This window comes from Polypterus senegalus, chromosome 14, assembly GCF_016835505.1.
Source record: "Polypterus senegalus isolate Bchr_013 chromosome 14, ASM1683550v1, whole genome shotgun sequence".
NCBI classification, from domain to species: Eukaryota; Metazoa; Chordata; class Cladistia; order Polypteriformes; family Polypteridae; genus Polypterus; species Polypterus senegalus.
Genome location: NC_053167.1, coordinates 72,827,536 through 72,843,613, shown reverse-complemented (window position 1 = coordinate 72,843,613; position 16,078 = coordinate 72,827,536). Strand labels below are relative to the sequence as shown.

At 34.5% G+C, this 16,078-nt stretch overlaps 1 protein-coding gene across 1 annotated transcript in view; it reads left to right on the top strand.

Annotated features, from left to right (window-relative positions):
• Positions 1–16,078, top strand: part of hfm1 (helicase for meiosis 1) — an 88,781-nt gene that overhangs the window by 15,525 nt on the left and 57,178 nt on the right. The window contains exons 3-6 of the mRNA XM_039734649.1: positions 9,192–9,472; positions 11,439–11,486; positions 15,720–15,790; positions 15,886–16,015. Coding sequence (XP_039590583.1) covers positions 9,192–9,472; positions 11,439–11,486; positions 15,720–15,790; positions 15,886–16,015 — 530 coding nt within the window. The remainder of the gene's footprint in view (positions 1–9,191; positions 9,473–11,438; positions 11,487–15,719; positions 15,791–15,885; positions 16,016–16,078) is intronic.

Sequence of the window (16,078 nt, the reverse complement as noted above, 5' to 3'; positions counted from 1 at the left end):
ATTCATCTGTGTATGTAGTTCAGGGGTCACTGAGCTTACCAAGCCAATTTGAGTTCCAATAATTAGTTCTAAAAGTTTTGGAATCAATAAAATGACAACGGTGCCCAAATTTATGCACCTGCCTGATTTTGTTTGAACAATTATTGCACACTTTCTGTAAATCCAATAAACTTCATTTCACTTCTCAAATATCACTGTGTGTGTCTCCTATATGATATATTTAACTGACATTTTTTATCGTAACAACCAACGATTTATACAGGAAAATAATGACTATTAACAAGGTTGCCCAAACTTTTGCATCCCACTGTACATTCAGAGTGTGGCGCTCTGCTGTTTTTTTGTGTAGCTGCCTTCACACAGCTTCTCTGCTGCTTTATAAACGAACACCATATAAGGCTGTCGTTTCTCCTTGCTTCGCGGTTCTGTACTGTTTTATTGTTCGTTTATTACGATTGTTATAGTTATTGTGTAGCTATTTGAGACTTTACTGTTCAGGTACCCATTTCCTTTATTTATTCCGCGGCTTGTACGCTATTTTTGGTTCGTTTATTACGATTATAGTTATTTATTGACTCCCTTCTTTAGGTGACTGGTTTTTTTGTGAGGCAGCCTTTACACAGCTTCTCCGCTGTTTTATAAACGAACGACTTATAAGGCCATCGTTTTTCCTTGTTTCGCCAAGGAAGCTGCCTTTTTATTTAATCCACGGGTTCTCCGATGTTTTTTTATTCGTTTGTTACGATTGTTATAGTTCTCTTTATTTGCACGTTGTCAGTTCAGCACTCCGTCGTAATATGATGAAGCTGCGCGAGCTCACTCTTGAGAATGCAACGTATAGTTGTCCAGGAGAAAAGTAATCTTGCTTCAAATCAATGGCAACCTCTTGTAGGGTCTGTCCCTGAGACTTATTACTTGTCATCGCGAAGCAGAGACTTACTGGAACTTGGAGGCATTTGAATTAAAATGGGAGATCAGAGGGTATAACGTGGATGTGAGGAATACATTGAGTGTGGAGAAACTCTAGAGACAGAGTGTGTATTACATTGTGGATTTTTCTGTGAGTATTTGGTGGCAGCGTGACGAAGTTGCTTCCGCAAGACCGCGTTAGCGGTGGAGCTCAGCTCTGAGCATATTCTTTTCCTACCTTGTCAATTGTGTAATGCGTTTTTTGTACAGGTTTGATGCATGGAAGTGATCACTTGTACTGCGTTCAGTCAGTTTACGTGAGCTGCTCCCTTGTGTGATGTGCACGGCTTTATTTAATGTTAGCTAAGACCCGGCACTTAAAAGTTTCTTGCTACAGCAATTTGAACTCCGTTACAAAGTGATTTAAAGTCTCGTTTATTCCTCGTGTCTTCTCATTAAACTTGTACCTCGCGAATAAAGTATTCATCGATGGCATGACAAACGTTAGCGTGAGCGTGTCTATAAACTTAATTTAAACTTACGGTTTACACCGTGCTTTGTTTCCGCAGTAGCTGCACTTATGAATAAGCTTGTATGCGTTTTTTCTTCAGCGCTGTTTGGAGCTCTTCCTTGGTTTCTACGTACTGCGTTCACAGTCAGTTCACGTGATTACGTGGGAGGCGTGATGATGTAACACGCAACTCCGCCCCCCACACCCATCTAGCTGAAGTCCATTACAGTATATGGAGAAAAATAGGTTCCAGTTATGACTATTACGCGTAGAATTTCAAAATGAAACCTGCCCAACTTTTGTAAGTAAGCTGTAAGGAATGAGCCTGCCAAATTTCAGCCTTCTACCTACACAGGAAGTTGGAGAGTTAGTGATGAGTGGGTGAGGGCTTTTCCTTTTATTAGTATAGATTATACAGTAAACACATCTGGTTTGCATCTGTAACAGCCGCTGTACATTTATAGTACTTGTAAAAGTTAGTGTTTTTTTTTTTTCACTTTTATTCGCTCGATAGATACTACTGTTTCCCACCCCCAGCCACCCAGGGATCTAACGCTGTTAGTTTTTATTTGAAACTGGGAATAACTGTAGATGTGAGTGGTGTTTTCAGGTAATGGAACTGGACATTCTCTGATCTGGATGGATATAAGCCAATACAGAAACACTGGTGAATCTGCCTTCTTCGTATCTCACCGTCATATGATTTTTTTGTTCAGTTTTATTGAGTGTTCCTGCTCACACTGAATTAGTATGCACGTTATGGTCCATGATGTCAAAGCCACGCAGACAAAAAACAGAGACATAGGTATATATGATATTTGGAATTATTCATTTTATGACCTGTATAGTACATTTTGGAAAATATTGTGGCACGGATGCAACATATTCATTTGCATAACATCTTGCAGTTGTAATCAGTGACCGCTTGTTTTTTTTTTTTCTCTCCCCAATCTTGCCAGTCTCAACATGTTGCTGTATGGTGGTGTTTCTTATGTACTCCAGGACATGCAGAGGAAAGAATAGTACAGAGAGATCAGTTCAGCGCTATATGCAATCATCAAATTAAAATGTTAACAGTTCCCACACACCCAAGGACCGTCCTTCCTACATTTACGACATGTGTACCTGTTGCAATAGTAGTATGTATCGTGATCGTGACTGAGAGAATAAAAGTGAAAAAAAGCTAACTTTTACAAGTACTATAAATGTACTGCGGCTGTTACAGACGCAAACCAAATGTATGTGTTTACTGTATAATATTAACAATAAGAGCAGCTCACTACTCAAAACGATAAATATAGGAGGCCTGTATTTTGTCTTTTATTACTAAAATATGAAAAACGTTTCTGTTTTAACAATGTGTTTACACATATTGTAGAAACGGAACACACGTGAAATGCATGTGTTCCAAATAATGATCTATTATTTCTACTCTAAACTTCCACCACTTCACTCTCAGATAATCAAGGCATGAGCTTTAGATAATCAAGGCATGAGCTTGGAGAACTTTGTGGCCATTCTGCAGTGGTGGGTAAATGGAATAGCAGACTGCTTATCCTTATTGGCACATTTACAGGACAAATGACACCGACGGAGAAGTGCGAAGGGATTTAAGGTGGGCTGGATTTACGATTTTTTTCATAGGCTTTGGTAATTCAAGTGTTAAAGATAACTTTGTTTCCTGTTTCACAAGCTGGTAACAATAAACACCTGTGTGATGCAGGAAAAAGTGAAGAATCATCTACCTGAAGGAAAATAACTGGTGACATAAGTGGAGTCTTTTCCAGTAGCTATAGTATGTGTTATGATCTCTCAGAAAGGTAGCGGATTTACAAAAGTTGTTTCTTGGAAAAGAGATGGTTCTTAAATTAGCAAATAGACGACAAAAACATGTAGAAAAAACTTTGTCTTAAAGCAGTCTGAGGTCAAAAATACCAGAAGACTAACATCAGAAGCAAAGCATTAAACCACAATCTGTTGTCAGATCAATTCAAAGCAGTTGTCTTCAAAGTCGCATATTTACTTTATCCAATATTTTCAGTTTCCTCTAATAGTTTTTTTAGAGCAGCTATTTTTATTCTTCATTACTTTTCATTTATGCTGCAGCATCATTTTGGAATTTTATGGTAACCACCAATTTGTGTTGCAGTTGCAAGATACAATGGTGGGTTGGTAAGGGACAGTTCCTAAAAGTCACGCCAGTACTCATCAGCAGATTGACCATATAAACTTGTAACATACTGAAGGTAACTGTCCACTTTTTTAGTGCTTAGTATTATGATAATTAGTCTTTAGGGCTTAGAAACTTTGCATGTGTTCAGAACTATGTCTTTGGGCTATGCATGGGGTTTAGTTACTTTGGTTCTTGTGGCAATCACTTTTTAACTCGGCACATTTTTTCATATTGATTTCTGCTTTGCCTGTTTCCCAGTCCTTTAAAATATTTTGCTTGGAGGAACTTGATAAACCTCTGGCGTTATCAGAATTACTAGATGCTATAAAGTCACTCCAAGGTGGAAAAGCAGCAGGCCCTGACGGCTACCCTGCAGAGTTTTACAAGAAATTCTCCGCTCAGCTAGCTCCCCTCCTATTAGCAACATTTACAGATGCCAGAGATAACCAATTTCTTCCACAAACCTTTCGCCAAGCATTAATCACTATCTTTCCAAAACAAAATAAGGATTTATTACAATGTGCATCATACAGACCAATTTCACTTCTGAATAACGACGTTAAAATACTCTCTAAAATCATAGCTAGAAGGATGGAGAAAGTGCTCCCCCCGTAATATCACAAAGACCAAACTGGATTTATTAGGGGCCGACACTTATCTTCAAATCTTCGACGCCTGTTTAATGTAATATACTCACCAACTAAATCAAACACCCCAGAAATATTATTATCATTGGATGCAGAAAAAGCATTCGACATGATTGAATGGAAATACCTTTTTACTATATTGGAGAAGTTTGGGTTTGGCCCAACATTTGTGCATGGATTAAATTACTGTATACTAACCCAGAAGCTTCAGTTTGCATCAATAACATTTGCTCAGACTACTTTAAACTAGAACGTGGCACAAGACAAGGATGCCCTTGTCACCGCTGCTGTTTGCGATCGCCATTGAACCACTGGCAATACATTGTCGAAATACTGATCAGATAAAGGGGATTAGCAGAGAAGGACTGGAACAGAAAATCTCATTATATGCAGATGATATGGTACTGTATATTGGACCCAGAAAATTCTGTGCCTGCAGTCTTAGCAGCACTCACAGAATTTCAAAAGATCTCTGGTCTCAGAATTAATCTGAATAAAAGTGTACTCTTTCCAGTGAATTCTCAAGCATATAATATTAGATTAGACACCCTACCTTTTATCATTGCAGAACAGTTTAAATACCTAGGGGTAAACATCACAAGTAAACATAAAGCTCTTTATCAACAAAATTTCGTCGTCTGCATGGAAAAAATTAAACAAGACTTGCATAGATGGTCAACCCTTCATCTCACACTAGCTGGAAGAATTAACACTGTTAAGATGAATATTCTTCCTAAGCTCCTTTTTTTATTTCAAAACATCCCAATATACATTAATAAATCATTCTTTAAGCAATTAGATTCAACAATAACCTCATTTATTTGGAATTCAAAACATCCACGCATCAAAAGAGCGACCCTACAAAGACAAAAGGCAGAAGGCGGCATGGCTCTACCTAACTTCCAGTTTTATTACTGGGCAGCAAATATACAGGCGATAAGAACCTGGACACAAATAGAAGAACATACACAGGCTTGGACCGCAATAGAAGTAAAATCCTGCAGTACTTCTTTGTATTCCTTGCTCTGTGCTCCAATAAACACACGCTATCGGCAATACACTAATAACCCAATTGTGCTCCACTCACTTAGAATCTGGAACCAATGTAGAAAGCATTTTAAGACGGAGAAGCTTCTATCTGTGGCACCCTGCAAGAGAACCACCTCTTTCAACCTTCACAAACATATGCAGTTTTAATATCTGGAAAAATTTGGAATTAACTTGCTTAGAGATCTTTATATAGACAACGTCTTTGCATCCTATGAACAATTACATTCCAAATTTAACATTCCAGCTACACATTTCTTTCACTATCTTCAAATCAGGAACTTTGTTAAACAGAACCTTCCAGATTTTCCTCATCTTGCACCCTCATCCACGCTGGAAAAATATTGCTCAATTTCAAGGATTAGACTCCATCTCTACAATATATAAAATCATTTTACAATCCCTTCCTTTCAAAGATCCAAGAGGACACTGGGAAAAGATCTCTCAATTAATATATCAGAAAAGGAGTGGAAAGTAGCAATGCAGAGAATTCACTCGAGCTCCATATGCAAAGCATACAATTATACAACTCAAAATTATATATCGAGCACATCTGTCTCGACTAAAACTCTCCAAAATGTTTCCAGGGCATGATCCAACCTGCGAACGTTGCAACCAAGCCCCAGCCTCACTGGGTCACATGTTCTGGGCCTGCACCAAATTAACATTATTCTGGACAAAAATTTTAATTACCTCTCAGACAGCCTTGGACTCACAATCCCTCCTAACCCATTAACAGCTGTGTTTGGGGTTCTTCCAGAGGGGTTTAAAGTGGAGAAAGTACAAACAAATTGTGATTGCATTCACTACACTGTTGGCACACAGACTCATTCTGATAAACTGGAAGAACCCAAACTCTCCTCTTTTAAGTCAGTGGGAAACCGATGTGTTATATTATTTGAAATTGGAAAAAATCAAATACTCAGTTAGAGGATCTGTACAGACTTTTTCAAAACATGGCAGGATCTAATCAGTAATATTTTAAAATAAGTTTATAAAGCACAGAGAATTTATTAATTTAGGTATGTTTACAAGCCTTAAATTTTACACCGTTTGGCTTGCTCTCTCTCTCAGGGTGGGGATCGATCTGTTCTTAACATAATTCTTTTTTTGTAAAAACTTGATTGCTATGTATGGATTGTAATAAAATTAATAAAATAAAAAATAAAAAATATTTTGCCTGCTTTTTTTTCTTTTCTTATCTGGAGTCACTGCAGTGGGGGTGTGTCTCTTATTTTCCCATCCTTTAAAAACATTTACCTGGTGACTTCCAATAAAGTCAGTAGACGGATTGGAAGAGCATGGCAGGGTTATGTGGTTATTGGAAAGGGGTGTGTGGTGCTCCCGATATCTGCAAAAGGGCAATGGCCCAAGTCTTTAGAGTCCTGGTACTTCCTGTTTTGCAGTGACCTAAGACAAAGACTGGACTCCTTCAGTACTGTGTCTCTTCGGAGAATCCTTGGGTATCACTGGTTTGACTTTGTGTTGAACAAACAGTTGCTCACGGAGTCCTGAATGAGGTATGTTACTTGCATTGTGAGGGAGCGTCAGTTAACGGCACCACAGCCATGTGATGTGATTCCCTGAGGTTGATTTGGCTTCTAGGATTCTCATTGTTTAGGACCCGAGCAGCTGGACCAGGCCAAAGGGACACCCACATAATGCCTGCCTGGGGGGTTGCCAACTGGGATCTCAAGCTGTTTCATAATGTGGTGGGAACGGCAAAGCGCTGAACCAGTGCTTGCTCCCTAACCTGACCTGAACATTGCAAACTATTCTTTTGTTGCAAAATATTTGTTATAGTACAGCTGAGGCTTATTCCCTGGCTTGTGTACATTTTCTCTTTTGTTTAAGTAATTTTATTATATTTATGTATTTTCTGTTAATATTGCTATGTTTTATTGTTTAGTAATTATGTATTATTTATTTAAGTGTATTTACAGTCTTAGTGTTTTGTGAGATTGTCTCAGCAGTGGTTCATTGATCACCATGGACTGCTTTTTGTGAGTATTGTTCTTTTGAAATTTTCTGATATTTTGATAATGGTTTCTGGATTTTGATTATTGTATGTAATATTAGTCATGGTTGCCGTGGATTGCCTTTTTAGACATACCCTCTGCCCTTTTACCTGTTTGCCTTATTTTCGTGATTCTTCTTTGTTTGTATAAATATATGTTTTTTTATTTATATAAATTTGTGTTTTGCCTGTATATGTTAAGCCAGAGCATTATGGTCATCCTCTCCCTTGAAAGATATCATTTGACATTTAAGATCTATGCTGAACTTTTAATGCCAGGGCCCCATTTTGGACCTTTGCTGGCTGAAGCCTTTCTTTGAATTCTTTTATTAGGCCTCACACCATTTTTGTTATATTTGTGTCAGCATATCACAATGGTATACCACTACAGTTTATCCAACTTTTATATCTTGTTCTTATTTTCTGCCTAATTTCTTTCTCTAGACATTCGCTCCTGTGTATCATTGATACTATGTACCGAAAGGACTCCCATTTCTTTTAACACATCTGCTGCAAGGTTTACTTTTGTGATCTTCTGTTCTCCATTATGGTTATAGAACACATATACAGATTTTGTTCTTCATCCCATACCCCTCTACCTACATTTTTTCTACCTACTTTTTCCTGATTGAGTTTGTAGCTAGCTAAAACAGATAAGTTATCCTGGAGCTAGACTTTGGTTCATCCCTGGCGCATACACACAGATTTGTTTGGCCAGTATAGTATCGCTAATCGGCCTGACATGCCTTCAGTCTCTGAAGGTAAACCAGTGGGCAGTTTTGTTACAAGACACAGATGTTATCACATTTTGGGTATTGTTTGGTTTGTTTTGTTCTTTAAAGCATTGTGGTATATTCTGTATTCCATAAACAGTTCCTTTCTGAATTATTCAAAAATGTTAAGTAGAAAGATTATAGCAACATTTATAATTTTATAAAAAATAAGCAGATATTTTTTGTGGATCTAGCATCTTTTGGTAATGTGCCACATTGTAAACTAATAAAGCCAAGAAAAATATTAACTAAGCACAGCAGTGCAGGCTGTCCAAGTCTCATTGTGATACAGATGTTTTATCCTGAACTAATATTTTGTTGATTTAATGCTGTGCAGTAAAATTAATATTATCAGAGGCTGCCATCTTCTGATGACAACAAAATACTACAGGTTTATTTCAGCTAATACATAAGAATGATCAATTTATTAACTGCGTAAATGCTTATCTAAAATTGTCTAAAATTATGTATTATGTTCATAATCATAATGATATTTATTTAATTATTACATTAATGAATTTTAAGATTACAAAACTTTTTACTATTTAAAAATAGTTATATTGCACTTGGTTTTTTCCAAAGATATGTTGGGGATAAATATGTAATTGAAATAAATTTAGTCACACATTAATGCATTTAATGCAGTGCTCTCTGTGGTTTTGTGTAAACAAGAATTTCTGAAAATGTTGATTCAAGGTACACTAACATTAAAATATGTCATGGATTCTGTGAAGTCTTTAATGCACACTTGAATCAGAAAATCAGTTATTTACAGAACCTGTGTAAATACACTAAATTCAGAACTTCAAACATCACATTTTCATATTTATTATGAACAGTAGTAATGAATAAAATTGAGTTTTGTTGAGATCAAAAATGTATACAATAATATACAGTTGTCCACATTCAAATTTTGATTTGATTGACTTCATTAATCTTGAGAGTTTAATATTTACATTATAGCAAAACAAAAAAGTACTTAATTTCAGACAAGACCTTTTTGATAATTGTAGAGCTGCTACAAACCGTTCTAATCAAATATTCAAAAAATGAAAGAGTATTGTTATAGCATTGTTTTGTTAAATGTGTGGATTATTTTTCTTATTTCTTACAGTTTGTTTAGAACCTCACAAGCAGGATTGACCTCTGAATTTCCGGATTACAACAGTACCTCTTTACATTTAACAGCAACACCCATTTGTTCCAGTTCAAATGTCATATTTCCAAATTTGATAGCAAACAGTTTTGTGAAAGCTGTGGATAAAAGTCAAAGCCCCTTGTATGGCCCAGGACTTGAACTTTTCAATACATCTGAATCTGTAAGTAAAAGGCATGGAAAGTTTGCAAAAACAGCACATATTCATCCTTTGACACAGAAAACACATACTGGACAAGGTAAGGTTTATATAAATATTACAGTATATATGTTTATTCTACTGTGTACAACATATTTGTTTGTTCTGCAAAATGCATGCATTTGTTAATACAGTTGTAGAAAATATCACTATTCATGGGAAATTCATTTTGACATTTGATTTTTCTGTTTCAGACAGAGGAAAAGTTATTTTTAATGGCCTGCCAACTTTATATTTAAATTTGATATCTGTCTTCCAAGAAAGTAAAATCTTCAGGAATTTATTATGTTGCTTGCATTCTCTGTTTCTAGTTATCTGCTGCAGTTAATTTCATACATTGATGTACTGCAGACAATTTTTTGAATTTCCCCTTGTTCACCTATTCTTATCCTGATAGTGGAGACAAATCTGCCACCTTAAGCCACAGGACTGAAACATTACATTAAGTGCGCCATTAAGGTGAAATCAGTACATAAATCCTAATTGAAAAACAGACTTTTAAAGCATATGACAGAAAAGGCAAATTGTAGATGAAATAGTTTCAGATTTCACCTAAGGAAATGTAGTTGTAAATGGGCAAATTCGTAGGAACACAAGTAATCATAACATTTTTTAATTTATTTTATAACTTTATTTTAAGCTATATAACATCTGGAGTGTTTGTGCAATGGGAAGCATAGCTAAATGCTATTTTTAAGCAGATTTAATAATAATTCCTAATGTAAGAGAGAGACTGTTAAAGGTTAATAATACAGTATATATAAATCAGTAAGTAATAAAGTTAAATTTACAACTTAGAACATTTTTTGTTTATATACATTATTTATTGTTTTTATACCTTATAAAATGTGCCTTGTCTGCTTCTATGTTAGCTGTTTAGGATACAATGTTATTTAAACAGTATTTGCTGCACTACCCACAACTAATATTTTGCCATCTGAGTTTTGTTGGATAAACAATGTGTGCTAAAAAGAAATGGTGTTTACCACATATGTTAGGAAACTTTAAATACAAACTGCTTCACTGTTATTTAGGTATAAATAATCCTTTATAATTCTTTTTTTGCTTTTAAACTTAATATGACATTCCTAAGTATTTCTAACATCATTACTGACCCACACAATTTGACATTCCTTGGAAGACCAAGGAATTACATATTTAATAACATTTCTTGAGGGATCTGCATATAGATTTTTACTGGTTGCTAGTAGTTTAGTCTTTCCTGGAAGAGAGGACATTTGGACTGATAATTGGTTTAGTATATAATTCAGATAGTTTATTACTGTTTTTCTCTTACAGTTCTTAATTTTCCTTTTTTGCAAAGGTTTTATCCAATGTTGAAGGTTTAGTATTTCTAATTCACTGTTAACTAATTTTGTGTTTAGCTTTTGCCAATTTTATAATTATTTAATATTTGTCTGCATACATACTGTACATGTTTTGTAAATCATTTTCACTTGGAGTATGCTAGTTGATATTATCTGGTTTGTCTGTCAATTGCTATTAATCAGTTATCTAAGTTAAAGTTAGAAATGTTAAGGCAAAAATATCAAAATGTATTAGGAGTAATTATAGAAACTTTTACGTTTGTCAGTTTTTAATTGGAAGTATTTTCGGTTCTAGAAGGTGTTATGCGGAAAAAAATTATATGATTGTTTTTTTTTTCTTCACACTGAACAGTCTCAAACAAAACATTTTTTTCATAGTTTTAACTGTTGTCTGTTTGTTGAATGGGGTGGCAAAGTATGCACTATGTAGCACAGCCACCTCATGAATTTAGCATCTTGGTTTGAATTACACAACCAGACGTTTTCCCTGTGAATTATGCAGCCTTTCCCTTTGTCTGTGTTGCTTTGTGATTCTTGTTAAATATTTCATTTTCAATCTTATATTTAAGGATTCCCCTGGTGCTTTGTTTAGCCTTAAAGTTCAAAGGTCCATGGATACATGTTTAAGAAAACATTTTCTAAAATCTAATGTTAAATGACTTTTACTTGGTTTTTTAGATTTGACTGACAAAATCTCTCAAAGTTTTAGACCAGTTTCTGAAATCCGTATCCTTCAATAACAAAAGGTATATATAACAAATAAAGTGATTTCACATATTTGCATGTTTTAAAGGGATTCAAAATTAACGTTTATTGTCCTGGTGAAAAAAAGAAAAGACTAGTGCCACACCTGATGAAAAGTAACATAGCCAAAGCATTATATCTCTAATCTTTTTATTAGCATGGGAATAACTTATTATTTTGTTTTTTATAGATACAATATAACGCAGCCCTTAACTTAATTTTCATTATTTTAATGATTAAAGCAAATATTATGGATATCTAAACCATCCTGTAAATGTCCTGCTTAGCTAAAATTTTTAATAGAAACATGGGCAAACAGGAAATATTTGTGTAATAAAAATTGCTAGTACTTTAAACACTTTTTAATGGTCTTTGTAGAATTTTAATGTTTTCTCATGTTTGAATGGGTGTTATTCTTGATAGTCTGGTCTTTCTCACACATTCCAAAGACTAGGTTAATTGGCGCTGTAAAGTGGTCCTGTATTACAAATTGTGTGCATGTCTGTGCCGTGTGATGGACTGGTACTTTCTTCAATTTTATTCCAATGCAGTGACCATAGGCCACAGGGACCCAACAACACTGAAGGAATGAATGAATTAAATGAGTAATGGGTTTAAATTGTTGATTCTGTAAATTTACATTGTAAAGAAGATTTATACAGTACCTACAACATCATTCCTTTTTGTTTAATAATTTTCATTTTTTTATTTGAAAAATATATAATTTTAATAAAAGAAATCTGATACTTGCTTGATGGATTTACTTTGGGATTAAATTGAATTTCAATAAAATGTGTATTTTTTTAATAATTTCAAAAATGTAGTTTTGCAGTATGCATACTGTATAGGCATAGCGGAACTACTAAACTCTTAAACCAAAACTATACTTTAAATTACATAATTAATTAACTGCTTTATTGATGTAAAATAGAGGATGACAGATAATTATTTGTGAAAAAATAATCAAAAACAAGTTTTTTCAGTGGATGGTAACTCTGTGAATGGCAAATCAATTCTATAACCTGTTAATTCAAAAGCCTTGAATTTTAGTTTACATAAGTTTTTCTAAAATGTAGGAAGTATTATTGATATGGATGAAACCTTCAGTCATCACCTTTCTGTGTTTCTAAAACCTGCTTCATCCAGCTTAAAAATATTACAAAATTTAGACAGTATCTTATATTGCCGGGTCTTTTAAAGCTAATATTATTTTGTGTTAACCTGAATTTACTGTTGTAATGCTTTATGGTCATCTACGCTTAATTCCACACTGAAGAAAGAATTAGAATTATAAACAGAGGTAAGAGGTATGCCCATTTAACTCTGTTAAATCACATTAGCAGCTTCAAATAAGGGGTGAGTTTTCTGAATGCATCATAATGCTAAGAATGTTGAGCTTTAATTCAGGCAGCCCTTTTTAAAGTGAAAGAAAACAAAAGTTGGATGAGATGGTGAAGAGAATAAGCCTGCATATCATGGCACAACTTTTCTCTTTTCAGGCACACCGAGACCACCTCGGTAGCCTGGTGGCAATGTGTAATGTTTATGTGTTTCATTTTATATAATGTGTAATTTTTCCACAATCTTTAAATAAAGTGCATAACTTTCATTATGTGCTAAAGTTTCCTCACTCCTCTGGACAGTGCACTGTGTTTATTTCTCGAATATAAGGGGAATAAGTCAAATATGATGAAATGCAAATAAAGAATTTTAATTAAACATTAGTAAACAAAACAAAATATTTATATAAAAATGGTAGTGTTGATGGCCTGCCATGCATCCATATTAGCTTGCTATACACCTTCTGCCCTTATATTTGGAAATTCTATGCTTCCAACTTCTTTCTCCCTTTTCTTCTCTGGCAGAGGTACACCTGCACTAATAGCAGTCATGTGCAGCATTGCAGATACAGCTATTACAGGTGAAATCAGATTCCAGCTGGCTATTAATGAAGACAATCTCAGTACATTTTCCATATACTCTAGCTATGCACATAACTTATCTTCCACCATGCTGGGGGTTGGCGGTATGCTGTGTTGTATTGTTCTATGGCCAATGTCTGGGAATTAGTTATAGATTTCACTATTACCCAGTTGTCATCCACTAACAAGGTTGACATTTTTTTGTTTTGATGCCATGCCAAATTATCCCACAGTGAAAGATATTGTGGGAATTCCAGACCAGTAAAGTTCTTAGTGTTTGAAAATCACTAGTGCATTTCATGTGGAGAGCTTTTATAGCTGGTGTAAATGGTATGCGATAGGCAGGGAGTATGAGTGGATATTAACTAAAGCCCAATGATTTAATTTAAATGATATGTGAATGTTGGGTTCCAGATTATCAGAGACACAAACATAAAATTCAGTGGATATTCTTGTGAGGACATTTTCTTTATTGCAACAGTGTTATTCACTCCACAGACATACCAGCTGTCAATGCTTTTCCATCCCTTTTCTTTTCTCCAGCTTTCTGACCTCTATTACCAATTGCAGACATGTCTCAGTTAAAGTCGATCAAGCTTAGTACAGATATTCTTATAAACATTTAATAAACATTGTTATATTATCAGCTTATAAATTAGAAATTATTAACAGTTGTCATGCTTGTGCATCAGAGGGATACCTTCTGGGCTCGTTGAAGTTAAGCACTTCCACCCTGGGACACCAGGGAGCACAATAATTGTCTCTCTTGTCACCACAACATCGAGAAGATGCCCATTGATGGCAACTGACCCCACCCTTGCTGGTCTATGAGCTATAAAAGCAGGGCAGACCTAGAAGGAGACCTCTCATTTGGGAGATGAGCCACCCTACTACGGAGCTCTAACTCAGAAGCCTGACCACTTTCTACAGCCTTTAAGCTACAACCTATGGCTACATTTTGATTTTGTTTATTTTACTGCTCTTTTGAGCGCTTGTTTATTTGAGTCAACTTATTATTTTGAGTAAACAAGGTGCCCCACTCCCAATATTTCATCTTGGCTCCTGTCTTACCCTTGACCGACAACACAGTAAAATAACTTACATTTATTTAACAAATTGTCTATGTATTATCATTATACAAATGCCGTAATGCATTTAATTTTGAAAATAAGATCATCTCCAATATAAATCTTGCCATAGTTGCACTTACTAATTAATGAGTGGGTAGGATATGATGTAGACTGCAGTGAATTTAATTTGTTTATTTAGTTATGGAAGCACTCCTAAATGAATGATTGATCTTAACATTGTTTAATATTTTTAGAAGTCTGCAATGAAACCCACCCTAATTTTAAATCCTTTGTGCTATGTGTAAAGTTGTAAATATGTTTAATTATTTAGTTTCAATATTTAGTTTATTTAGTTTCAGTATTTGACACTGTTTTGTTTTGCTAATATTTCTTGGAAATATTGTTTTTCCTTGAACTTTATTTCTTTTTCTGAGATTTTATTGTTGACTTGTTTTATTTAACTCCTTTTAGTCATTATTCCAAATTTGCCCTACCAAAGTTAAACAGCTTTAGTTGCATTGGCAATCTACCAAAATACTGAGAATTGTATTATATTATGATCACTTGACCCTAGCGATTCATTTACCTCTACACCCTCAATTCTGCCCTGGTTATTACAAAATACTAAGTCTAGACAGACATCCCCTTGTTTTGGCGCTTCAGCATACTGCTTTGAAAAACAGTCTCTGATTATATATTTAAGCTATTGCTCATGTACTCTACTATTTGCAAGATTAGCCAGGTTAATATTCGAGTAGTTGAAGTTCCCCATGACTGTACTACATCCTGTAAACTTGCCTTTTTATTATTATTAAAATCATACATTTACTAATGGAGTCGTATCATTCATATTGCTTATTAATTGATTGTATTACTTGTTTTTGTTATGTCATTATTTTTCAATGTTTTGCCCTTCTTGAGGTTTGCAGTGACACATGGTCTTTCTATGAGTGTGTCATCTCAAATGATAGACCTCTTTTGAGGTGCAGTTTTTTGGTTTACCCTATAGCAGTTAGAATTTGGACCACCTTTTTATGTATGTGTACATATTTAGAGTACATGTCTATATACTGTATATATAGTATATACTGTGTGTGTGTGTTGTATGTTTTTTAAAATGCTTGATTTTTTTTTTGTACTTTTGTTTAAGTTGTTAATTTAGTGTGTATGAAAAAATATTTAGATTGGTATTCATTATTAGCCTTAATTTATATATTTCATAGCTTCACAGTTCACACATATTTTTAAGGAATTTCCATATTTCAATTCTATTCAGTCTAAATCTTTGGATGATGTAAGTATTGTTGTCATTGTAACTTTCATCATTTGAAAGTTTTAAAATAAGGCCTTTTTGATTATTGAATTATTTTAAATCCTTTATCTCTGTAGCTTCTGTACACCAACAGAAATGTTATTGTTTGTGCACCAACTGGTTCTGGAAAAACTGTACTTTTTGAAATAGCAATTATTCGCTTACTAATGGAATCAGCTGCATGGAGTAATATAAAAGTTGTTTACAGTAAGTAAATATGTTAGTTCTATCTGATAATTAAACCATTATATCTTTATTTTTTAAATATGC